Source organism: Phasianus colchicus, chromosome 11, assembly GCF_987193195.1.
Source record: "Phasianus colchicus chromosome 11, bPhaCol1.hap1.1, whole genome shotgun sequence".
Lineage (NCBI taxonomy): Eukaryota > Metazoa > Chordata > Aves > Galliformes > Phasianidae > Phasianus > Phasianus colchicus.
This window is the reverse complement of record NC_143446.1, coordinates 1,510,673-1,535,919: the sequence shown is the minus strand read 5'-3', so window position 1 is coordinate 1,535,919 and position 25,247 is coordinate 1,510,673. Positions and strand designations below refer to the sequence as shown.

General features: G+C 50.7%; 1 protein-coding gene across 3 annotated transcripts in view; it reads right to left on the bottom strand.

The window, feature by feature from the left end:
• Positions 1-20,136, bottom strand: part of CACNA2D2 (calcium voltage-gated channel auxiliary subunit alpha2delta 2) — a 128,227-nt gene extending 108,091 nt beyond the window's left edge. For 2 of the 3 annotated variants that reach the window (XM_090147897.1, XM_090147899.1), the window contains exon 1: positions 19,818-20,136. In XM_090147897.1, coding sequence (XP_090004023.1) covers positions 19,818-19,942 — 125 coding nt within the window. In that variant the 5' untranslated portion in view covers positions 19,943-20,136. The remainder of the gene's footprint in view (positions 1-19,817) is intronic. The other variant, XM_090147898.1, reaches the window with a different exon arrangement.
• Between the last annotated feature and the right edge of the window lie 5,111 nt (positions 20,137-25,247).

The window sequence follows — 25,247 nt, the reverse complement described above, 5'->3', positions numbered from 1 at the left end:
TACGTACAAAGGCCAGGACACCAAGCATTCTGCAAGTCCTATTCTGCACACTGGGCACCTACAGCTTGTCATCAGCCACAGAAACCCTCACTGGTGCTCTGGGCAGTTTTCTGCCTTGGGTGAGCTCACCAGGCAGCTGCAGAGACTTCCATGCACGCTGTGGCAAGGCTGGATATGTGAGGCTTCATCAATGAATCAAAGAATGGCTTGGATTGGAAGGGAACATGAAGATCATCTGGTTTGAAACCCCTGCCATGGGCTGGTTGCCCCCCCAGTTCAGGCTGCCCAGGACCTCTCCATGGCCTGGAGAACCTCCAGGGATGGCACCCACAGCTCTGGGCAGCACTGCCAGCACCTCTGAGAAAAGAATCTCACCTAACATCTCACCTATATTTTTACTTTTTTACTTTAGAATTATTATCCCATGTCCTATCACTACCAGACCATGTAAAAAGTTATTCTTCCTCCTGCTTAAAAGCTCCTCCAAACACTGGAAGGCTGCAGTGAGGTCTTCCCAGAGCCACCCCCATCTCCCTCAGCCTGTCTCCTTAGGAGAGGTGCTCCAGCCCACTGAGCATCTTCATGGCCTCCTCTGGACCTGTTTCAACAACCCCACATCTCTCTTGTGCTGGAGGCCCCAGGCCTGGACAGCACTGCAGGTGGGACCTCACAAGGGCAGAGCAGAGGAGGACAATCACCTCCCTGCCCACTGCCTCCCCCTCTGCTGGTGCAGCACAGGATGCTGTTGGCCTTCCAGGCTGCAGGAGCACTCTGCTGGCCGATGCAGAGCTTTTTGTCCATCAGGACCCCTGGTCATTACCATAGGTCTGTTCTCAAGGAGCTCTTCTCTCAGTCTGTACTCACGCCTGGGATTGCTCTGACTCAAGTGCAACACCTTGTCCTTGACCTTCTTGAACCTCATTAGGCTCACGTGGGTCCACGTGGGATGGCATCCCTTCCTTCTCTGTGTCAATTACACCACTCATCTTAGTGTCGTCAGCAAACTTGCTGAGGGTGCATTCAGTCCAACTGTGTCATTGATAAGGTCACTGAAGAACACCAGTCCCAAGTCAAATGCCTGGGGGACACCACTCATCACCAGCCTCCACCTGGACATTGAGCCATTGACCACAACCCTTTGGCTGTGAACATCATCCACCAACAATACAGCTTTCAAATCCATCTCCAATTCAGAGATCAGGATGTGGTGCGGGACTGTGTCAAAGTTCTTGCAGAACTCCAGGCAGATGATATCAGTTGCCCTTCCTTTACCCACTTTGTCACTCCATCACAGAAGGCCATCAGATTGTCCAGGTACGCTCTGTCCTTGATGAAGCTGTGCTGTCTTGGATCACCTCCTCATCTCACACGTGCCTTAACATCTCTTCCAGGAGGCTGCACCACCGCTCTGACAACGCCTGGTTTGTGAGGCTGCATCAGTGCTCCAGGGACTTTGGAAGAAAATGAGAACTGCCGTGGAAGGCAGCAGACAGGCTGTCCCTGGCCCATGCTCCGCACACAGCAGATGGCCATCTGCAGCCCTGCACTTCTGCACAACAGCTCCAGCACTCTGCAGAGAAGCTGCACGCCCTCAGCAGCACCCAGCACCACACCAGGGTCACTGTGCTCCTCGATGGCTTAGGGCACACGGACAGACCCCTCCCATGCCACAGAGAGGATGCTGAGAACCTCAGAGACCTTGTCCTTTTGCTGCCTTCCTAGCCCAAAGAAGAAGGGAGCCTCGCATAAACGTGAAAGGACAAGAGGAAAAACTAGCTGCTAAGTAGATACACTGCCCCACAGCTTATTCAGTTATCTAGAAAGCATTCTGCACAAGTGTCTACACTTCACCCAGCGTGTGCAGCCAAGAATGCCTCACTCTGATTCATACGCTTTGGTTCAGTGCCCAAATATTGCTATTTAATAAGGTTATTAATTACTGTGTTGTCTAATTTTTGCTGTGCAGGAACTTCTTATAATTGGCTTATTCCTTCAAGATGCTTAATCCTTTACCTATAATAGCGCCTGTGTCAGCGCACACGCGTGCATGTGTGCACTTGTGCCCCTTCTCAGTTCCCTCCATTTCTTACATATCTGGGCTGTAAAACCCAATATGAGCTAACACACACCAAGGAAAAACAAGATGCTTTGGTTTTCGTTATCACTTCTCTTATTTTAAGATACAGCTTTCAGAGAATATCCTTTCCTACAAAACAACCAAATAAATGCCTGACCGTGTTTGATACTAGCTTAGAAGGAAAGGACAACCGAATATTAAAGCTATATCCAAAGGCAGGTCTTTAAGACACACATTGGGATAGAGTCTTCTACGTTCAGCTCAATCACAGAGCTTTGTTACGTTGTTTTCTTTGACTCAAAAACTTCTGCACCTTCTTCCTTGTGCTATCTGCTGTCTTTCTAATTCTTACAGCAGGATGTATTCCTTAAAGTAATAAAAGATGACTACGAGATCCACCCTGATGCCAGTTTGATGCCCAAACAAGTACCACTATGCAATCAAAAGGAAGACTGGATAGTCTTCTCAGCCTATAGGACAGCCAGACCTGGGCAAAAAGGGAAAGGAAAACAAACCAACAATTGCACATAAAATTTGTTTTATTAATGAATGGGTCCTGAGCACAAACATTCTTGTGCGTAGCCGTGGGAAAAGCCAACAGCAACCAGCAACTTGCCACCAGCGATGCTTTGGGCAATAGGAAATTGTTCATCAAATATCAAAGAGGAAGCATCAGCCATCCAGGGCCAAACTCCATCTGGAAACACAGCAGACAGTAGTGTTGAGTCAGGCACAAGCACCAAACATTGCTGCAAGAAACACTGTAACCTGTGTTTACAGCCCTCCAATGAAGGTGATCCCCAGATCCAGAGGATATCTTTTTCAATTCTCTATGTGGTGAAAAGGTTTCCTTCTTATCCATCCTAAATCTCAACTCTTTCTTCCCACTTATGCCACTTAGAGCAGACAAAGGATTTCCTTTCTTGTGACAAGTCCTGAAGAGCTCTAAAGAACCCTTTGCTCTTTAATCCTTTTCTACTCCAAGCTCAGGTTTTCCCAGCTTTCCTTTCTTGGCCATGCTCTACCAGCACCTCATCCTTTTTGCTGCCCAGCTCTGGATTCTCTGCAGTTCATGGACACCTTTGAAGGCTCTCACCAAGAAGTGGCATCAGATAGGCCAGCAGAAGTCTGGCCCAGTGCAATCTGAGGGGTTGAACATCATTGCCCCAATCTTGCCCAAGCAGCTCTTTATGTTGCAAATAGCTGTGTCCTCCTGCTATCACAGCACTTTGGTGACTCAGTTTGTGACCAGGATAGCTCAGGATCTTTTCTACCATGCTGCTACACAGACAAATATTTTTTTGTTCTCTATTTGTACATTGGATTTCTTCTCCTTAAGTGCAGCACTTTGCATTTGTTTTCACTAAGTTCCCCTTTTGCTGATAGCAGGCTCTCCATTCCATTTTTGTAAGTCATTTTGAATTCTGATAATGCCTTCTGATGCACATCCAACCCCTCCCAGCTCAGTGTCATCTGCAATTTTTATAAGCATATTCTCCATTCCGTTGCCTAAGTTATTAATGAAAATATTAAATAAAACTAGGTCTGGGGCAGGTCCCTGCAGGAGTCCACTTCAAATGTGCTCCCAGTATGACAGAGACCTACAGCCACTATTATTTGAGAGTTACGTGTCCAATCAAAATATCTCGAATTCTTAACTTTACAAAAAGCTGATTTTGAGTATTTGATATGCAAAGGAGCTGTAGACCAAAGGATAATTTGGTGAATAATTTAAAGTGTAAGACTAGGTTGGAGGAAAATCACAATCTGTTTGTAGATGATTTGCCAAGAGGAGGAGGAAGAAGTCCCCCAGTGCATGAGCTGGAACATTTGCCCAGCAGCACTGCAAGAGGCTACCAGGCAAACACTGTGCTCCATGGATCACGTTTGTGTGCCCCTCCTCAACACAGCAATATCATTGAATCACAGGATGGTTTGGATTGGAAGGGACCTTTAAGATCATGTAGTCCCCTGCCTACAGCAGGGTGTTGGGACAAACCTCCCTCTAGCCCAGGTTGCTCCCAGCCTCATCCAGCCTGGCCTGGAGTGCTTCCAGGGAGGGGGGGAATCTACAGCCTCGCTGGGCAACCTGTACCAGTGTCTCACCACCGTCACAGTAAGGAATTTCTTTCTAACATCCAGTCTGAATCTACTCTTTCAATTTAAAGCCATTTCTGCTTGTCCTGTCATTACATGCCCTTATAAAAGTCCCTCCCCAGCTTTTCTGTAAACCCCTTCAGGTACTGGAATGCTGCTGTAGGGTCTCCTCTGTGCCTTCTCCTCTACAAGCTGAACAGCCCCAGTTCTCTCAGCCTGTCCCCACAGGGGAGGTGCTCCAGCTCTCTGACCATCTCTGTGGCCCTCCTCTGGACTCTCTCCAACAGCTGCACATCCTTCTTGTGCTGGGGCCCCCAGAACTGGACACTGTACTCTAGGTGGGGGCTCATGAGAGCAGAGTAGAGGTACAGACACACCTCCCTTGATCTGCTGGTCACACTTCTTCTGATGCAGTCCAGGATACAGTTGGCCTTCTGGGCTGCAGATGCACCCTGCTGGCTCATGCTGAGTCTTCCATCAACCAGCACTCCCTAATCCTTCTCCTCAGGGCTGCTCTCAAGCCATTCTCCACTCAACCTGCATCTGTGCTTGGAATTGTCCAGACCCAGGTGCAGGACCTTGCACGTGGCCTTGCTGAACTTCATGAGGTTGGCATGGATCCACCTCTCCAGCCTGTCCAGGTCCCTCTGGATGACATCCCTTGCTCTAGTGTGTCAACGGCATCACTCAGCTTGGTGAACAAGAAGAACAAATGGCAGTGCAGTCACAGAAAGCATCTTCTGCAGGCAGCGAGGTGGAGACCCTTCCCCACAAGGCACATCCAGCCACAGACCCCATCATCCTGTTCCTTCCATCCTTTCAGCCTGGAGTTCACCTTCTGGCCACCTCTCCATGATGCAGCCATGCCTTGATGGATCCTCAGAGTGGGTAGTCTGCATGGGGGTTCCCAGGTGACTGCCAACATACAACAAGCAGTCTCCACAGCTCCAAGGGGTGAATTTGATCTCAGCACACTGCGACTCTCTGGGAGCAGAATGGAGCACCCTGATAGTGCTGGGTGGCTGCTGCAAGGCAGGGCACTGAGCTAGTTCAGCAGGAAGTCCTCTCCACGCGTGCAGTCTACTCAGGTTGGCTCTGAGAAGGAAAAATGAATTGGGTTGCCTTATAGCAGAATAAGCTACTTATGTACATCTGGAGATTTGGATGAACTGCTCTTGTCGCTCTGAGGTTATTCCTGTGAACAGAAACTTTACCAGGTAGCTCAGCTGCTTTGACATCTCATGTGACAGGGGCAGAAGCAACAGCACCAGCCTCCAGGACTGCAATGCAAGCAAAGGAAGCCAAAGGCTCCAACTACCACAGCCTGCGCTGCACTGTCAATACCAGAAGTGCACTGCCCCGATCAATTAACTGTTGTGTTCAAAGCCAAAGCAAATCTCAAGTCTTAGCATTCCTGATTCTTTGAAAGCTATGGGTTTTTTTTTGCTCCTGTTTTGCATCTCGAAACCACGAAACCAGATTGCTATCACACACTTGCTGATGCACATCAGGAGCAGCAGAAGCCTGTGGGCTCCACCACGTCTGCGCTCCCATCATGCAGGATTAGGATGGGCTCCTGATCTCAGAGCCTGTCACAAACCCAGACTCGAAGCACAATGAATTAATAAATAAGTGAAGAGGTGTCAGTTTTATTAAGCACACAATCTGCATATATTTCACCTCGTGCAGCCACTTGTCATTTTCAGAATGCCTTGAGACCCCCACTGCTGATAACTCTTGCACATTTCTTTGCAACCCGTTACACAGATGAAGTTTTGTGATAAGACCTCTCTCCTGCCTGTCTCCTTCCCTGTGTTACAGATGCAATCTGAGTAGAGGCAGAAGAGATCCCATCCCCCGCTGCAGAGATAAGGTTACCAAGGGTAGGTCTTAGTACGGATTTTGCAAGCTGCATGAATTATTAAAGTCCTTTATGATATAATGACAGACATATCAGCTTATTTGTTTATTCCGTGTATAATTCATGACTCTCTTGGGAGCTAGACAGAAGTAGGATAGATTGTTGCATCTTCTTGTTCCTTCCAGTAAATCTTCATCACCAGATGAGGATTCTGGGGGCTGAACTACGCCAGAAAACAGAATAGACGCACCCAGCAGGATCCGCACTTGAGGTTGGGGGTAGCTGAGATTTCTTCACAGCCTGGAGACACAGTAAAGCTATCAGCTGAGCACACTGGTCTGGCTGCAGCAAGGCAGTCCAGGCAGCCTTTCCGCACTGTGCCACCAGAGCACTGTCATCTAAAGCACACACACACACCTCTGAGAAGAGATGCTGCAAAATGCCCTATGTCCTGCACCACTCAGCCACAGCCTGACCTGACCACCTGAGCTGACATAAAAGTTCCTTCAGCACTTGAGGATACTTCACAACGTCCACCTCCTGGCAACACAAGCAGAAAAATACTGAAAAAAGCAAAGACGACGTCCTCACTTAGGTCATTTGTTTAAAGAGTCTCGTGAAGAAGTGAAGCAAAGCAGGATTCAGAGGTGCCAGGTTCCGGCTGCTGGGATGGTCCCTTGCACACACACAGTGCAGTGACCCTTCATTTCCTAGTGCATTGCTTAGGGGGTGAGGAAAGACACACGCCATAGGGACAACCAGGAAATAAAACACTGACTGCAGCCACCAACAAGAAAGTTTCCCAAAGTGTTCTTGCTCGCTTGAGGTGCTCCACCAAGAGATGCTGCTGCTGCCACAGCAGCACAATGAGATGCAGCAGAACAGGTGTAAGCTGATGATGGTGACAAGGCTGGCTTGTATTACCCACAGGACACTGGAGGACTGCCCTCAGCGTGCACCCTTCCCTTAGATTTCAGCTGCTCTGAATCACATGAAGCATGCAGAGATGAATCAGATCACTAAGATACAAGCCATACTAAGGAACCTGATTGAACCACTGACTAGTCAGACCTGGGCCGAATTTCTGTATTTAGCAAGCAAAGAGCATTAGTCTCTGCTACAAAGGTCTTCTACTACAAGACAGCATTCCTCAGAGCTCTCTGGGTGTCACTGCTGCTAGATGTCTGTCTAGTTAAATCCCTACCTTAAACAACCCCTCTCCACATCATTCCCTACCTGAGAGATTCCTAGCTCCTAAGAGCGTGTGGTAATCATTGTTATTATAAAGCACTTAGCGATGCTCTCTCATTGCATCTCTCACCAGCCAAACACCCAGAACCCTGTTATTTCACATCCAGTCGCCTTCATTTCTAGAAGCTGTTCATTGTACAGCTCCCTTTCTGCAATGAAAGGGAAAAAAAGGGTGGAGGTGGAAAGCATTTAAAAAAAAAATAATTTACTGCATTTTATGCCATTACCTCAGGGCTTTGTGACACACATCTAAAAGCTGTCTGCAGGACACTCGCACTTGTAAGGTGGCACCCAGACCCAGCAGGGATGCTGGAAGCACAAAGCCCTGCTCAGCTTTGTCCCAATGCTGCTGCAAAGCGCAACAGGGGTGGGGATGGACTGCCAGCTTTCTCCTCCTTCTTGCCACCCAGGTGGGACAAACACTCCTTCCTCCAAGGGAAAAAATAAATACACATAGCCTTCCCTTTGAAAGGAAACAAGCCTATTGAAACCGTGATCACAGAACCACACTGGAAATATGGCAAAGGAACCACCCAGGCTGTGCAGCACTCAGGACTTGGGTCCATCACACCGCCCCATCCCAGCAGCACCTTGGAGAGCTCTGCAGAAGGACGACGGCCGTTCAGCTGCAATATTGCAATTAAAGCCCTGCTAGTGCAAAAGTCCAGACACCACCGTGAGGAACTGACCAACATTAAACTGTCAAACCCTCCTAAATTTTTCCCTCTTCTACGGGGGAAAGCTGAGCAACAGAGGTGAAGCAACGGTCTCAAATCCAGACACACTTTCAGCAGCAGTCAGACATGAAACTCAATCTCCTGATGTGAAGTTGGATGTCTGCACTTTGAAGACTGCACTGAAGCACCGAAGCTGGAAGCTCTCACAGCCATCGACATTCCAGAGCACATCTTCCAGCCGGTGCACGCAACGCACACACATTATGCAGAACCTGAGATGATGAGGATATTCACTCTTCTGCTCTTATAAGTGAGTGCTGGCATTAAGTGCTACGCCAGCCGATGTCCCCACACCCCACCAGCAGGCTACCTTGGACTCCTCTCTGTAAGAGACAAAACCCCGACGTTAACAAGCTCCTCTCAATGGGGCTCATGACATCAGCAGCCCCTTTCTATTTAGAATAATGACTTCTGCCACACGCCAAGAGATTTGAAATTACCTGTGAAATATATTTCCCTAGGCACAGGCTCAAGAAGCATGTAAATTACCCAGCTTAATGGCCTCGAGCATCTCTCTGAGGCACACACACAGAGTGGGAAATGCTCAGCTGACACCTCAGGTACCATGAGACGGGACAAACATCTGAGGGGTGTCAGGAGCCTCTGTCCTGCAGCTCCCCCCACCCCATCCCACCAGCGACGCCTGCCGCTGGGAGACAATGAGCACAACTGATCCAATCCTAAATGAGTGCATCATCAGCACAAAAAGGCAATTTTCAAGAGAGCATTTCTTGGGAAGGGTGCCTGACTGCAATTTAAATGGCACAAGCAGCCAACACGGGGCTCGTGGAGAGGGCACCCATCTCATTTGCAAAAGCCCAGAGCCTGCACTGAGCACTGCAGCAGACCCTCTGTCCCTCCAGCTACCTGAGAGCAGTGCTGCCCAAGTTCTGGTTCCCAAACAGCCAGAGGACATCATCCTTCAGAAGCACTTCTCATCCCCAAGGACAGCTCCCTCTCTCCCAACACCAGAGGAAGAGAAAGGTTCCCCCTCTACAGTACAAGTCCTCCTGGCCACGTCTCTGTTCTTGTACTTGTTACTATACTGCAGAAGGAACATTTATCCCAAAATGAAGAACATGGATTCATTCAGAGGAGCAGAAGAGAAGGAATTACATGATCTGGGTTCCATTTCCTGCTCTGCTGCTGACATGTTGGAGTTTTTGAAGCCTCAGTTTCATCAGTAAAATGAGCAATAAGGAAATGCAAGAGCTGTTTCAAACTGCATGTGGAAAGCCATAAGGAGGGGTGGAAGACAGAACAGGGCAAGATGTGGGGGGAGGGATGGGAGACAACCCCAAGGGTATCAGGACAGAATTCTGCCTCCCCAGGGAACAGGCCTGAGGCACACAGGCTTTGCTCCTGCCAACTGCGACAGGCTGGTCATATCTCAACATGTAGGGGATAGAAAGTAGGCCAAGGGATCAACTGGGGATAAGAGAACACCTGGAAGACAGGCCTGGCAATAGAAAACTGGGACAAATTTGCTGGTGTAAAGCTCCAGAAAGCCAAGGTGTAAGAGATGGTCTTTGGAGGAGCCTCAACAAAGTCAGGATCTGCCCTTGTTCTCAGCCAGAAACACCTTGCTAACCCACATACCAGCAGAAGCTGTGGTATCACAGTAAGATTAGCACAAGGGCAATTTTAAGAAATAACAGTTTCCAAGCAAATTCTGCCACTCAGAAGCAGACCAAAGGCTGAAGCATAGGTGGACTCCTCGAAGCTACCTGCACTCTTGCTGTGGTTTAACCTGGCAGCAGCTCAGAGCCACACAGCTGCTCTCCTCTCACCAGGTGGGATGCAGAAGAGAATCAGTACGGTCAAAGAGCAAGAATTCACAGGTTCAGATAAGGACAGTTTGTGAGGAAAGAAGCAGCTGCATGCACAAGCAAAGCAAAGCAAGGAATTCATTCTCTGCTTCCCACCAGCAGGCAGACATGCAGCTACTTCCAGGAAAGCAGGGCCCATCAAATGTGACAGTTTCTTGGGAAGACAAATGCCACATCACACCAAGCATCCCTTCTTTAACCAGTTTCTCTTGCTGAACATGATATCATGTCGCATGGAACGCTCCTTTGGTCACTCTGGTCAGCACTGGCCTGACAGTGCCCCCTCCCAGCTCCTCACACATGCATCACTGAATTCCTCCACGCAGAAAAAATGGCACCCGTGGACATTCATCAGCACTTGCTGAGCACTGAAGGAGACCAAGCAATGGATGTGAGCACAGTGAGGGGTGCACAGTGCAGTTCAGCAGTGGTGACAGCAACACTGGGTTACCTCCAGCGGTGAAGGTTTCTACGAGTACAGCATGGGGGCTGTTGACCACTGCTGGCAAAAATGCACAGCTAATGGTAGTAACTATATTGAAAAATAGTGTTTCATAGCTGAGAATTTGCTCTGCCAAAGGGTGCTTTTATGCTCTTTGTATCTGTTGTGGTTTCCAAGGAAACAAAGAGGAGGCATTACTTCTGGAGCAACCTACATACTTACCAAAGCCAAGCAAGCTGAGGAAGCAAGGCTAAACTCCATGTGGGAGATTAGAAAAACACTATATACTATATTCCCTGTTTTGTTCATGGGATGTGAAACTTTGTGCAATGCACCTGGTGAACCTCTGAACATTCCAGCAAGTTGCAGCACTGCAAGCTGGCTGTGGGGCCACACTGCAATCACAGCAAATTTGGGGGGGGGGGGGGGGGGGTGGTTATCACAAATACCATCTCCTGAACTGCCCCTTCCTGCAGCAGCCTGAGGTTCTTCAGAAGAACTTTCTCATAAAAGACTCTTTGTCCTACCTTGTGGGATCTGAGAAAGGGTACAAACAAACACAGGGGTACAATTTTGCTCAGAATGGAAGCTGCCATCACCAAAAAAAAACTGCAACAGCACATTTAGGCAAGAGGCAAACTGCTCTCCATCACAGCTCTGCGACTGCAGAGAACACAGCAGGGTCTGACCACTGCCTCCTGACGAGAGGAAGGCCACGCACCAAACAGTCACCAAGTAAGTGACATTTATTAAGTGGCTCTTACAGAGTAGAAAAGGCCGCTTTCAGCGCGCGTAACCACATCCACGAAGCGCCTGAAGCAGCGATGCTTTCAGCACAGGGCTCCACTTGGAAAGAAAGGAAACGCAGGAAAGGATTGCAGCAGAGCAGCGCTGTAAGGCCAGCCACCCTTGGGAAGCAGAGCAGGGCTGAAGGCACACAGCTCTGCTGCATACATCCCACGGAGCACGCAGCTGCCAGAGCACAGACACAATGGGTCAGACTTTTTCCCTGAAGAACAAGCCAAAAGAAATAAACATGGCAAGGAGTGAGGGACACAGAAGGGTCCCACCGAGCCTTCAGGCAGTGGGTGAAGGGTGGTATTGATGGCAGGAATGATAACATAACACATCTGCTGTCAGGTCAGGTGCTAAATGGGGTCACCTGGAAACCACGAGTGCAACATGAGCAGGTAGTGCACGTGCACAATGCATTTCTCTTCTCCATCTGACAATAAAAATCAGAAGCAACAACAACCACCATTATATTTTTAAATTAAGGCAAAGACCTAAAGCTACCCCCAGCACAGGCCCACAGCTCTCAGCACAGTTACATCAGGGACAAATCTGGCCCAGAACCTCAGAAATAAATTCAGTGTTTCTCAGCTTTCAAGCCAAATGTAGCTGTAGAAGAGAACAGCACACAAGACTGACGATGGCAAATTCTTCAGCATCATAATAAACTCAATGTCAGGAAGAAAGGCTCAATCAGGAGCAGCCCCCCAGCACGCAGCCAAGGAGGCAGGCAGGGACGCTCCTGGCTGTCGGCAGAGAGTCCACTGGGGGCTGATGCTCACTTGGTCTGCACCCTCCAACGTGCTGTCATTCTGTGGGAGGCAAAATAATGTCATCTGTTTGGTCACTGATCAACCCTTATTAAGATTTCCCAGCAAACAAAAATAGAATAAGTAAAAACCGAGAGCTAGGTGAAGAGAAAATATTGTTTTTTTTTTCTTTTTTCATACTGGTGTAACCTATCCTCCTGCTAACCCGGGGGGGGGGGGGGGGGGGGGGAAGCAGAGCACCCACAAAGCTGTGACGCATGCCTGGCTGGAGGCTCGCTGCCCTGGAACCCTTTGCAGCTTGCAGGTCTTGAATAATTAAGTGCTGTTTCTTCCATCCTTCCCCCCCTCCTCCCCCCTTCTACACATGACACAGTGCTGCAGAGGGTTTACTTTTACACAGGCAATAGGTTTTCCCCTGCCCTGCAATGCTCCTGGAAGCAAGCACACAAAGCCCACTCATGACATCACCCTTTGCCCTGCTGATCCCAGGATGTGACACCGCACTGAACGCCTGCCACAGACCTCTGATTTATAAGACTATCCGAGACGTGAGCAAATGCTACTTCGGCTCCTCTTGGGTCTGCTGAGTTTGTTATGGAGATGTTCAACCACTCACAGCCCAGAATCTGACTCAGTGCTCAACACCTGATAAAGCTGGGCATTAGGCGCTTCGCTTGGCTTAAGCCTGTCCCTTTTAGTGCCCATGTTACAGCTGCCAGAGACCTGAGTGCTAAGCGCTGTCTGCTAGCAGAGCAAACAGGGCTCTGCATTCCCAGCTCTCCCTGTATTGTACTGCAGAGGAAACGTTCAGCAGTCACAACAAAGATATTATTACTTTAAAAGTTAATAGGTAGGAGAACTCAAGTACAATATTTCTGATATAGCTGAAACAAAACCTGTGAGAGCTTTACACATCTTTTAGACCGCCATCCAGAGAGACATAGGCAGGCTGAGCAGTGGGTCCTCATGAGGTTCAACAAAGGCAAGTGCAAGGTCTGGGTCATGGCAACTCCTGCTGCCAATACAAGCAGGGGGACAGAAGGATGGAGCATGGCCCTGGTGAAAAGCACTCGGGGGTGCTGGGGGATGGCAGCTGGACAGGAGCCAGCAGTGTGCCCTCACGGCCCAGAGAGCTCATCATACCCCAGGCAGCATCCAAAGAGGACAGAGAGCTGATCCTGCCTCTCTGCTCTGCACTGTGACACCTCATCTGGAGTTCTGCATCCAGATGGGGAGTCCTCAGTACAGAAGAGATACGGACCTGTTGGATTCCATCCAAAGGAGGACCATGAAAATGACCCAAGGAATGGAGCTGGGAGCTGTTAGGACAGGCTGAGAGCTGGGGCTGTGCAGGTAGAGAAGGGAAGGCAGTGGGGAGAGCTGAGAGAAGCCTGTCAGCATCTAAAAAGGCTGTAAGAAAGAAGGAGACAGACTCTTCAGCAGGGTCTGTTGTGACAGGACAAGGGGAAATGGCTTAAGCTAAAGAGGAGAAATATAGACTGGATATAAGGAAGAAGTGTTGTACAGTACGAGTGGTGAGGCAGTGGCACAGCTGCCCAGAGAGGTGGTGGTGCTGCATCCCTGCAGACAGCCAAGGTCAGGCTGGAGGGGCTGAGAGCACTGGTGGAGCTGTGGTGTCCCTGCTCAGTGCAGGGAGTTGGGCCAGACGTCCCTTAAGGGTCCCTTCTGACTCAAGCAAATCTATGATGACATGATAAAATAGCTTATACAATCTCTGAACAGTATTTACAAATATGCACCTCGTTTTGGTTTCTTATTTGGAGGATGGATGAACTCAGACACAAGATTTTCTTGACTGCAGAACGCTCAGCACCCACTGCAGAGGAGCCTGTCGACTTGCTGCAACAGGAGAGCCGTGGGACCCAGGCCTGTTAGAAGCTGAAAGGTATTTATAAAAATCATGTCCTCCTCTGTCACTTCAGAGACCACTCGACGCTCTTGTCCAACTCGTTCCACCCATTTAACAGTTCAGGGTGTGACTTTGCACTGGGAAGGCCAAGAGCCTCGGCAATTGTGAGACTGTCACCTTCTCTGTCCTTGTGTCTGTCCTTGTTTCTGGCCTCCCATCCTCAAAGCATCCCTTGATTTCTAACACTGCACAGGATTTGCTCCAGTGCACAGCATGATCTAATTTGCACTTCATTGCTCTGCACACCTCATCATTTGCACACCCAAACAGCAGCCTGTGCCCCTCCACCCGTTTCCTATTTCTTCCTTCTCCTCCACCCCCCGCTGCACCTTCTCAGCAGAACTCCACTCCAGGAAGCTGCAGCGAGGAGGCTCACATTACCAGGACTTCATTGCTTTTACAAAATTTACTAGCTTGCTGTGAAGCCTCATAAATAATTCAAGATAGACAACCTTTGTCAGGTAAATGAACGTGTCTTTTGTAATCCATCACTCTTCTATCAGCGATAGCATACGCACTGTAGGCACTGTTGATATCGCCTCAGAAATTCCCTACATGTCAGTGTGGGACAGCGCAGCACCCAGGGAACCCAAAGTCTGCCACTGGATCCAGTAGATCCATTACAGATACCTGCTGGGGTAAGAGTAGCTCCAGCTGCCCTTGGGGAAGGCAGCTCCACTGCCACCCTTATGGAGCAATGAGACACAGACCCTGGGGCAGGAGGTTCCTCTTCACTGTAGGAGCAAAGACTGACAGAAGCCAGGGCTAAAAAGCACTCTGCATCCCATCCTGCTCAGACTTAACTCTACGCACTCTGTTAGTGCTACTGCACAAAGTAAGCACTTGGCTCACTACAGCATGGAAACCCAACTTCAGCTTTGGCAGCTGCACCTGTGGCTTTACCAACATCAGAGCTATTCCTCCAAATGGCACATGCCCCTCTTTACCCCCACCTGACAGCTACCTCCAATTAGCTCCTCCAGAGCACCCAGCCCCAGGCCTGTGGAAAGAGGCACTGCAACACAGTCACTCTGCACTAGCTCCACAATGGCCCAACTGCAGGCAAGAACAACAGCTACACACAACTGATGGATAAACACGGAGCCCACAGAGCGTGCAACCTGTCCAGCCAGGTCACAACAGCCCTCTCCCTGCAGCCCTTCCACCTGCCTTGAGTTGATCTGCCTCAGCAGCCCAATCCCTTGCATCCATCAGTGCACGATGCTCTGCTTTATGGCTGATGAATTAATTCTTCGCTCTGGATAATTTTATTTTTTCCTGGAATTTATGACCTACAGATAATGGCTGAGACTGAAAGATTTGTAAGACCACTGTCAAAGTTACGCTGAGAATCCAGCATGCGTTTTCTGCAACCTCAAGTCATTCAGACTGAAGAAAGCCATGCCAACATCTTGCAACAACAGGCTGTACAAGCCCCCTCCCTCTGCAACACATCAACAGCAGACTGGGGATGAAGGCCAGATCACAGGAATGGCATTCAAGTCCTACCAACACCAGCAGAGAGGAAAAAGGGATTCTGCTAACATTCTGCTTTCAAGTGGCTCCTGAGAAAGTAAATATGGAAGCATTCAGATAGTGCCCCTTCTTCCTGAATATTTCACTCAAGTATTCTGCTTGGTAATGACTTTCCCTTTTATTTCATCCCACTTGAATGTTTCATTGCTGGAAAAGAAACAATGTGTAAATCCTACAGTTTGTGCACATGTACAGTGTTACTGCATGCAGATGTCCCAGCACTTAAACCCTCAAGAGCCTTTCCAATGGCTTTTGGAGCCAAACACCAGGTCTGTTCAAGGACAAATTCAGGTTTCCACTCAGGGCCTCCAGAATCACCCCCCGTTTGTACTGCATGCCTATCAAGCACCAAGCACTGGCCGTACAGATGAGGCAGGTCCCCTACTCCTACCTTTTGGTAAGAGTAGGGATTGAGGATAAAAGTGGGAAGAAAAGGAATGAGGAAGATATGGGAGAACCTTGAGGACCACAGAAATAAGTTGCTAGGCCTTGGTAGCTGCTTATCCCAAAATATACTTAATAACTGAGCCAGGCTGGTGACAGCATGCACATTGACGTGCTGTGCTCTATCTGCCCACTCCTCCTCAAGGAAGCTGTCCCGGTTTCCTTCCCTACTTCCAGACACGGGCTCACAAACAGCTGTTCCCAATGTGAGAGCCGAGTAGGAAGCATCCAGAACTCATAACAGGAAGGGAGAAAACACCAATAATGTCAAAGAAATACTGCAAATGACAGCTGTCCCTACTGCTGTCCAGGTGTCCCCACACATCCGAAGAGCGGTGCCAGTGCTGTAGATCAGGGCCACTGCTGCCTGTGCCTGCAGCAGCACGAGCTCTCCTCGCCCTCCCAGAAGGAGCAATGCAATGTCAAGCAATGGGGCACGACTGCCCTCCCAGCGGGCTGCTGCTCAGCCATGTGCAGCAGAAGACAAGCAGGACCGCCGTCATGCTTCCTGCCTGCTCTTCTCCCAACAAGGTCCCTTCCCAGGCATCAAAACCACAATTGGAAGAGATTTTCTGACTGCACAGCAGGCAAGCAGCAGAACAAGAGAAGGGAATCCCGCTACACAGCATCCTGCAAACCCTCAAACATGCAATCCTAATAGAGTTATTTATTTCAAGCCCTGCTAGCCCAGATGTGCCAACACTACCAGCATCGTTAACCTCATTTAGGACGAAATGACACGAGCACAAATCAAAGCCTGCTGAAAGGAAGCAATTAATTAGGTGGAGGCAACCTCAAGCCCACCCTCCAGTGGTGATGGGCACCCATCAGCCTCACGGCTCACAGCAGGAGCCTCGTGCATCTGGTACAACACAAACACCTCAAGGCCCAGTGCACATTGTGATGCCGTGCTGGAGGGGCAGGATGGACAGGCACAGGTCCCCAGGCCTCTCCCTGCACGCATTTCTCCCCATGCCTTGCCAGCAGGCACGCAGCAGCTCCCTGCACACCTGCTTCCTCGCAGGAAGCAAACGGCTCGCCACCTCTAGCAGATGGCAATTTCCCTTCAAGCCCAAACGACACAGCCCTTCTGCAAAGCGAGGAGGGGGCTGCTCCCTTCTCAGTCAGCCACGTCCCCCAGCGCTCCTAACGGGAAGCGATGGCACTGCAGGCGCAGAGCTGACCCGGTGACCAGGCTTCGACCACCCACTGCCACATCTCCCAGAAATTCACACAGCTCCGTGCTGCCACAGCGATCCTTCCCTGCAGTACTGAACAGAACAATTAGCAGCCGCCAACAGCTTCCCTTCCAACAGCCGCTAATCCCGCTGACCGCACAGACACACACTTGCACACGAGTGCCCCTGAGAGGAGCCCAGTCAGCCAGCAGGCATCACCTAACATACCCACCCCGATGGGTTTGTTCCAATCTGGGATTTTGCTCTTTAAATCTCAATGAGCAATTCCCCTTTGCACAACTGGCTGAGCCGAGCCTTCCGTAGCTTGGCGTAAGATGATTAAAGCCATGCGACCCAGGAGGAGAAAGATAATGTGGAGCACCAGAGATTTATCGGGGACAGAACCAAGCATCAACACATAGAAACCATTGGTGACAATTAATAAAATTGTGGCAAAAACAAACAAAAAAAATCTCCATTTTTTCTTCCCCCCTTCACTCCCAGAAAACGCCCTCATCGCTCCCTCTGCTCCAGGCAGAGTGGGACAGCTCTGTGCTGCTGAACACTGCGAGCCCGACAGCCCAACGTGACTTCGGTGATTTGCAGAGAAACCTCCACAGACAAACAAGGTTTCTCACCAAGGCTCTGTGTCATTTGCTCTTGTTGCAAGGGTGCGTTGTCCAAAGGAGGAGAAGAGCTGGCGGCTGGGAGAGCTCAGCAGGCTGCTCCAGCAGCACAGCCCAGCTGCTGACCAACACACCTTTCAGAAATGATTTCCATTACATCCAACACCTTCAGAAAGCAGAAGGGCACAGACAGGGAGCCACTCAGAGGGAACAGTCGATGAAGGCATTATCTGAGCATTGGTGCCAGCTGCCATCGCACTTCTCATTCCCATCAAATATTTCTGTCCTTAGAAACAAGCACGAAGGCCCTGGGGCACAGCGCGGCATTCCAGCCTGCACGCGACAGGCATTGCCTACTGCCCAGCAACTGCATCATCACCAGATCTCCATCCATGACTCTTCTTTTCTCCAAGCTCACAAAGCAGGTCACAAGGAGAACAACACGAGCACGGAGGCAGCAGGTCAGGCTGAGGTCTCGCATCCTTTCCATGCCTCCTCTCGCACATCAGCGCTGCTCCCCACCGAGGGGCACACTGAGCCTGCGGCCTTTTCAGGACCATGCCTTCAGCTACGAATGGCACATCGCTGCCAGCAGTGTGCTGCTTCACATGTGCTGCCTCTGATAGCGCAGATCAGGCCTGTTTGGTAATGCCACTGCAAGCAGGAGAGCACAGAGCTAAAAGCATCCAGCCCGTAAACCCCAACAAGTGAACTGGAATAAAGCTGCTTTGGTCAAAAAGCTGGCACAGTTTATTGGGACAACACAGATAGTGACTGGCCTGGGTGAGGGGGGAGGCTGGTGCGTTATCCACAAATTACACATCTCCTAAGGACGTCTGCCCTGGCACAAGAACCTTCTTTATAAAAAAGAAAACTTTCTGCAGTTAGAAGGAAAGCACAGCTCTGCACGGCACACTGCTGCCCAGAGAGGATTTATGGCACAAAACAGAAGAAAAAGCAACAGCTGACACACGACCCCTGGACAAGCTGCCGGTATATTGAAAGCGCCCATAAACTTCAGCTGTGCTTCACCACATTCGTAACTCCCAGGACTCAGATAGGGATTCTCCTAGCAGAAGGAGCAGCATGCAGAGGCACAGGATGAGGCTGCCAGGCCCCGGTACTCAGCAAGCGTGGCGCGTTCCCTTCCTGCTTCTCCCCCTGTAGGTAGACATTTCTCAGGGTCTTATTCGGAAGGATTTCTGCACGTACGTGATGGCAAGGCACGGGATCCCACCAGCTCTCAAAGGTCAGAGAGATTTAGAAACACGGATGCGAGACCCAAAAGAATTCAGGAGGGATGTGTCTGAACGGGAGCTGTTTCTGATGAAATAAGGAGCGCAAACAGCCGTGCCTTCAGCGAAGCAGATATTAGCAGGGTAAGCTGCAGCTCTCCCGAATAAACAACACCGTTCCTCCTGCCGATAAGCCTTCTTTTCAGAAGGCCTGAATGCACGCCTGGAAAAACGCACTTGGAGATCAAAGACGCTCATCTGAAAGGCTTTCAAAAATACTTTGTATGACATATGTATGTATATTCCTATTCTTAAGCAAATCGGAAATGGCAGAGGATTGTGGCACGGAGCGGTGCCTATGCACCGGGGCAGCACAAACTTAAGGGCAGTGCTGCTATTATTAACTCCGTGTCATTGAAATCTTCCCCCACCTCCAGAATCACCGCCTGTAAGGACACGGCGGCAGCCTCTACTTTGAATTGTCGGAATGTATTCACCCCCACCCCCACCCCCTCACACACAATTTTTGTGTCAACAAGCAGCATTTCATAACGGAGACGACGGGCTCTTAAAATACATCTCGGCTAAGATCCCGCCTGCCCGTGCGCAGGGCTCCGGCGGTACCCAGCCCAGCGCTGCCCAGCACAGCCCCCAGCGGCTCGCTGCCCCCAGCCCACGTCCCTGCTCACAGCCCCCGGCCCCGCCGCCAGGTGAGCGGGCAGACGCGAGGCCGAGCATCCGCGACCGGCCGGCCGAGCAGAGGAAGGGGCGGAAGGGAAGGCAGGGGAACGCACCACGCTGCGTGCTCGGGACTACGACGCGAAAGCCGTCGCCCCCAGCGGGGGATGCGGCGGCCGCCCGGGGAAGTTTGCGCTCCGCGGCAACTTCGGGGCCGCCGTTCGCCCCCGCCCGCGGCGGAGCCCCCCGCCCGCCCGAGGAGCGGCTCCGCCCGCGGCCCCCGCGCAGGCCCCGCAGCACCGGGCGGGGGTCCCGGGCCGGCGGCGGCACTTACGTGTGCTGCTGGGGGAAGCTGTAGCCGTGCGCGGCGGGGGCGGCGAGGAGCAGCAGCAGGGCCAGGTGGCCGCAGAGCGCCGGGGCGACGGGCGCAGCGCTGCCGGTCGGAGCCGCCATCGCCATGTTTCCATTAAAAGCGCGGCGGGGAAGGGGCAGAGGCGGCCCCGCGGGGCGGCTCCCCCCGCCGCCACCACCCGTGCGACGAACGCGGCGGTTCTGGGCAGGGGCGGGGGGGAAGGGAGGGGGGAAAAAGGAAAAAAGGCACCGACCGGCGGCCGCTCGCCCCGCTGCCTCCCGGCGGCGGCCAGCACTGAGCGCCCGCGCCCCGCTACTTTCCCTCAAATAGGCGGGCGGCGGGCGGCCCGGCCCGGCCCCGCTCCGCCCCGCCGCCGCCTCCCCGCCCCGCTCCGGCCCCCCTCCCCGCCGCCCCGCCGCCCCGCCGCGCATGCGCCGCTCCCCGCGGGCCCCCTCCGCTCGGGGGTCGGCAGGGCGCGCGCGGGGTCCCGGCTCGGCGCTGCCGGGGTTCGGCTCGGCGCCCCCCGGGGCCGTCGGTGTGTGGTTGCGGTTAGCAGGCCGCTGCCGGCGAGCGAGAGGCGTCGAGGTGGCCCGACGGCACGCCGGCTGTTGCGAGGCTGTTTTGGGGTGGTCGCGGTGTAACGTCAGCCCAAGGCTCGCCGCTTCAGTGCGGCCGGGCACGAGGTTAGGGACGCCGTTCCCACCCCAGGCCGGCATTGCTGTGCCCTGTAGCTTCCGAAGAGGTACACAGAAACCAGGTTGGCCAGCCCGCTAGCTCTTGAGCAGGAGCAGACCCGAAGGCTCCGTGGCCCCACGCCAGCGGCAGGGCTTCCAGCTGCAGCAGCTGCGAGCCACCCCTCTTGGCGAGGGATGGCGTATCTCCGTGAGGAGCTCCATCTCCGAAGCGCTGCTGTGCAGATGGGCTTTGATTCTGCTGGTGGAATTGCCTCCGTCCCTCGTTTGCGGTGGGACAAAAACACGTTTTGGTCCGACGGTGTCCTGGGAGCACTGAGTGCTGCTGAAGCTCGTGTGGCCCCGTCCAGCCGCACTATGGATTTCATGCAGTGAGAAGCACCAATACAAAAATGGGACAGGGAGGATCTGATGTGCTGACTGCAGCCCGAGCTGGTTCACAGAACCAATTCCTTTTTAATGAGGTAGAGAAACACTGTCGTTTTCCCAAGTCATGTTGGAAGTCGTCGGTAAAGCCCATGCTTGAATCCAGAAAATTGAAGTCTCAGAACCACCAGACACAGACCTGATGTGCTCAGCGCAGAGACAGACACGTGCAGTAACTTAACGCTTCAATAAAATAATAGCAAATATTTTATATATTAGCAAATTTGTTTGTATATATTTCCTCCCCAGCTCCAGCACCATGTGCAGGCAGTGGCAGTTTTCTGCACCGTCTCCAGGACGCGGTCTGGTTTTGCATCCTGCTTTTTTCCTGCAACAACCACGTGGAGTTTAAAGCAGGCTCACGTGGGTCGTTACAACTGCAACCTCAGTTACTGTCATACGAAGTGCCCGATTTACAGCCCCTGAGTGTGTTTCATCTCCAGTGCATACATGGGAAACAGAGCAACGCAATGAGAAACAGTTTGTCCATTGCTGACAGGGTTGGCAGCAGTGAGTAAATGCACTTCAAAGTGTAGAATTGGGCTTTCCAAACTCTTGGAAGATAAATCCTACTTTCCTCCATGCCAGTGTTTTCTTTACCACATGGTGTGAGTTGGTATCTGCCCCAAAGTTAAACGTATCTCAAGGTATGGGCCCACAGGCTGCGGGTTTCAGGTTCCTTTTCCAACAGCCAACATACCCAAAGTCTGTGGTGCAGCACCGCAATTGCTGGACACCCTTTATGACATGGGATTTTTTGCACAATGCAATCTGCTCCTTTGTCCTGCTGGAAAAGCTCAGGGACACAATTGCATATTGCTGTGGCTATCAGCTGCCTTTCCAAATGCCTGCCACTCAGCACTTGGCTGCTCTACGGCTGCAAATGCATTGCATGCGTGCACAGCGCCGGCTCTGGGTGCTGCAGCCTGTTGTGCTGCAGTGTGCATGTGCACAGCACCTCTCACCACCACAGTAATCCGACACACTCAGAGCTGCGTGGGTGATTTATTCTTTGGGACGTGGCTCTCCAAAATCCTTACAATTGTTTTGTTTTAATCCACATATCGGTATCCTTCAGAGCAAGGTTTGACCTTGGAGTCTTGCAGTAGCAACAGAGCTCTAGATGTCAAGTATTTACTTCCAAACGTTGCTGCTTGGGTTTGTTAACATAAAGTGTTGCCTGAAATGTCTCTTTTTTTAAAAAACAAAAATAGTCCCACGCTGCTGAGATGGATGTTTGGTTTTATTTTTGTTGCAGTTGTTATTTCAAGTGCTTTTTACTACATTGTACTTGTTGCTGTGATCTCTGCAGTCCATATGAGGCCAGGCTGGTTCGTAGCAAGCTGCTTGCAAATAGTTCTGAATGTGAGGGGCAAATTGGAGGAGGCAGCTAGGACTCGTGGCAGGAAAAAGTGTTGATCTGCACCTTCCTGTGCACCCAAGAGAAGAACGCCTGAGACCTCCATAAAAACCTGTGCTTTATAAAGTCCTTATGCCAACAGCCTTCGAAATCAAGGCTGTGCTGAAATGGAGGGAGCAAATCATGGAATTCTCTTTCCTGCAGGTAGGACGGCATTACTGCTTTACCTTTCACATCGTTTGCAGCTCACATTGCAGGGCTGTGGGCTCTGAAGCACTGTCCAACCTGCAGCATCCTCCAAAGCACCACTGCAGTGCGCCCACCAGGGCCACTGCTGCCACAAGGAGATCGCTCACCCCTGGAGCAGCTCTTAATATGTCAGTGCAGGCTCTCAGAGCAAGTGTGAATCAGCCTGAGGTTGCAATGAAAGCACTGTAATCCATACGAGATCCTGAGAAATTCAGTGTGATACCTGAATACTGGCAGAGCTGTGGAAAGACAGGCAGCACCACTGCCATTCTCCCACATCTTTCACTGGAGAAGCCATGTAGGAGGAGGCTGTCTAAGTTGTTCTTACGGCTGATTTATTTGCAAATGCAGGTGAACGCTTGAGAAGGTGTGAGTTTAACTCTACCCTGACTGATGCTTCAATGTGAGGCAAAATGTGAGCATTTGGAGTCAGTAACTGCTGCATGGACACATTAGTACGGCTGTTTACGGGGTGGATAGTGATAGGACAAGGGAGAATGGTCTTAAACTGAGACAGGGAAGGTTTAGGTTGGATATTAGGGGGAAGTTTTTCACCCATAGGGTGGTGAGGCACTGGAACAGGTTGCCCAAGGAGGCTGTGGATGCCCCATCCTGGAGGCATTCAAGGCCAGGCTGGATGTGGCTCTGGGCAGCCTGGGCTGCTGGTTGGCGACCCTGCACAGAGCAGGGGGTTGAAACTGGGCCTTTTCAACCCAAGCCATTCTATGATTCTGTGATTCTCTGGGTAAGCCAGGTGTGGAGAAACCCTGGACCTTCCCTGTCTGTGCTTTCATGCAAAACCTTGGTGAGAAGGGAGCAGCGTCCGTGCTGTTCTCACAGAGCACACCCCTCTGTGCAGACCAAAAGACTCTGAGAGGAATGAGGCACCAAGCGGGCCGCTCTCTTTCCCTCTCAGAAAATAACAGTGAAATGATGCTGCTGTATTTCTGATGGGCACCTGCAGGAGAGATGCTGGCATGCCTAGGGTTAGCACCGCTCTGCACAGGATCCTCCCATGAGGGTGGTTCAGCATCCCAGGCTTCAGCTTCAGGTGGTTTGGCACAACCACCCGCCTGGGTGCAGCGGAGGTAATTCTGCAGACAAACACATCAGCTGAAACCTGAAGCGTTTTGGTGGAATTAATCCAGATCCATGCTTGTGTAACTGCTAGCACAGCTCTGCCCATGGCTAAACACATGTCTGTAACAGGAGCAAATGTGTACCCACCTTCCTGGCAAATCAGTCGTTGAGTGAGGGCTTGGAAAATGCTGGCTGACATACCATTAAAGGGAGACAAATAAAGGGAATGGGTAATTAAGAGTGAGCAGTAGCTAATAGCAAATATACATACTGACTTTAGAGGTTTGTCCTTATCACTCAGGGTTCTCAAACCCGAACTACTCAGCTGAGGTATGGTGTTGCTTGGTGCCAGACCTTCGTGTTTCATAAAGAGGAGAAAAGAATGCACTTTGTGTTGATAAAAAACAAGCAACTGCCATTGCTTTAATGTAAGACACAGCAACCATGATCGGCACTTGTTGTAGAGCTCAGTACAGGAGATATTCAACCTCGATCTATATCCAACATGCAGATGGTGCTTTTTTCGGTTAGTTAGACAATGATTAAGGATTGCCATTCGTTAAGTGCTTCTACAGCGCTCAGCTCAGTGACTAACATTGCTCCCCCTGCACTTGACAGTTGTAACATGTGTATTCCGAGGAGCAAACCTTGGAATTCCCATCCTGTTGGAGAGTAGCCAAGAAGCAAAGGGGCTGAGTGATGTGCCCAAGGGTGCACCAGAAATCCCTGACACAGAAGAGAAGCGGGCTCCAGATTCCTGAAAACTGAGCTCTAAAAAGTGTCCATCCCTCGGGACCTCTCTCTGTGACTGGGGCCTCTAAGTGCTCCTACAAAATAAATAGACTTTTCTTTTTATTAAATTCAGCAGACGGCCTGACGGTGATTTGATTAGGTCGTGTAAGTACCTTTATCATGAGAACATAGCAGTTTTAAAGGGCTCCTTAATCTAGTGGAAAAAGACGATTACGAGAACCAATGGCTGGAGTTTGAAGCCCAAAAATTCAAATTAGACACAAGGTGCAGAATTGAGGCTTTCTAACAGTAAGGATGATTAAATATTGGAAGAACTACCCAGGAATTATTTGTCTTTTGATTTCCTCACGTCAAGAGTGGATGTCTCTCCGGAAGATCCAATTTTGTCAAACACAAGTTCCGAGGCTCAACGGAGGAGTAACGGGATGGAATGGCTGGCCGTGCTACGCAGGAGGTCGGATTAGATCATCTCATCATCCTTTACAATCATAAATTCTATGAATCTATGAATAATAATGAGCACCGTTGTAAGTTACAGTGTGTAAAACAGCGAAGAGCACGCGGAGACATAGCTGGGAGACAGAATAAAGCCTGCTGGAAACAAAAAGCCCTTTGGTCTGGAACTAAGCATGTGACCGGCAATTATTTAACATCCATCCCCATGGCTCAGCGTTCTTGCCCAAAACAATTGCTTAATTAGGTTTCAGCTATAGGGGAAGAAAATAATCACCCATGAATCAAATAGGGATTACCACACCCAGAACGATATGGTCAACATTTCTGCATCGTGTTTAAATGTCCAACTGGTACAGAAACTGCTGCTGGTCTGAAGGAATTATATGTAGAAAGTAT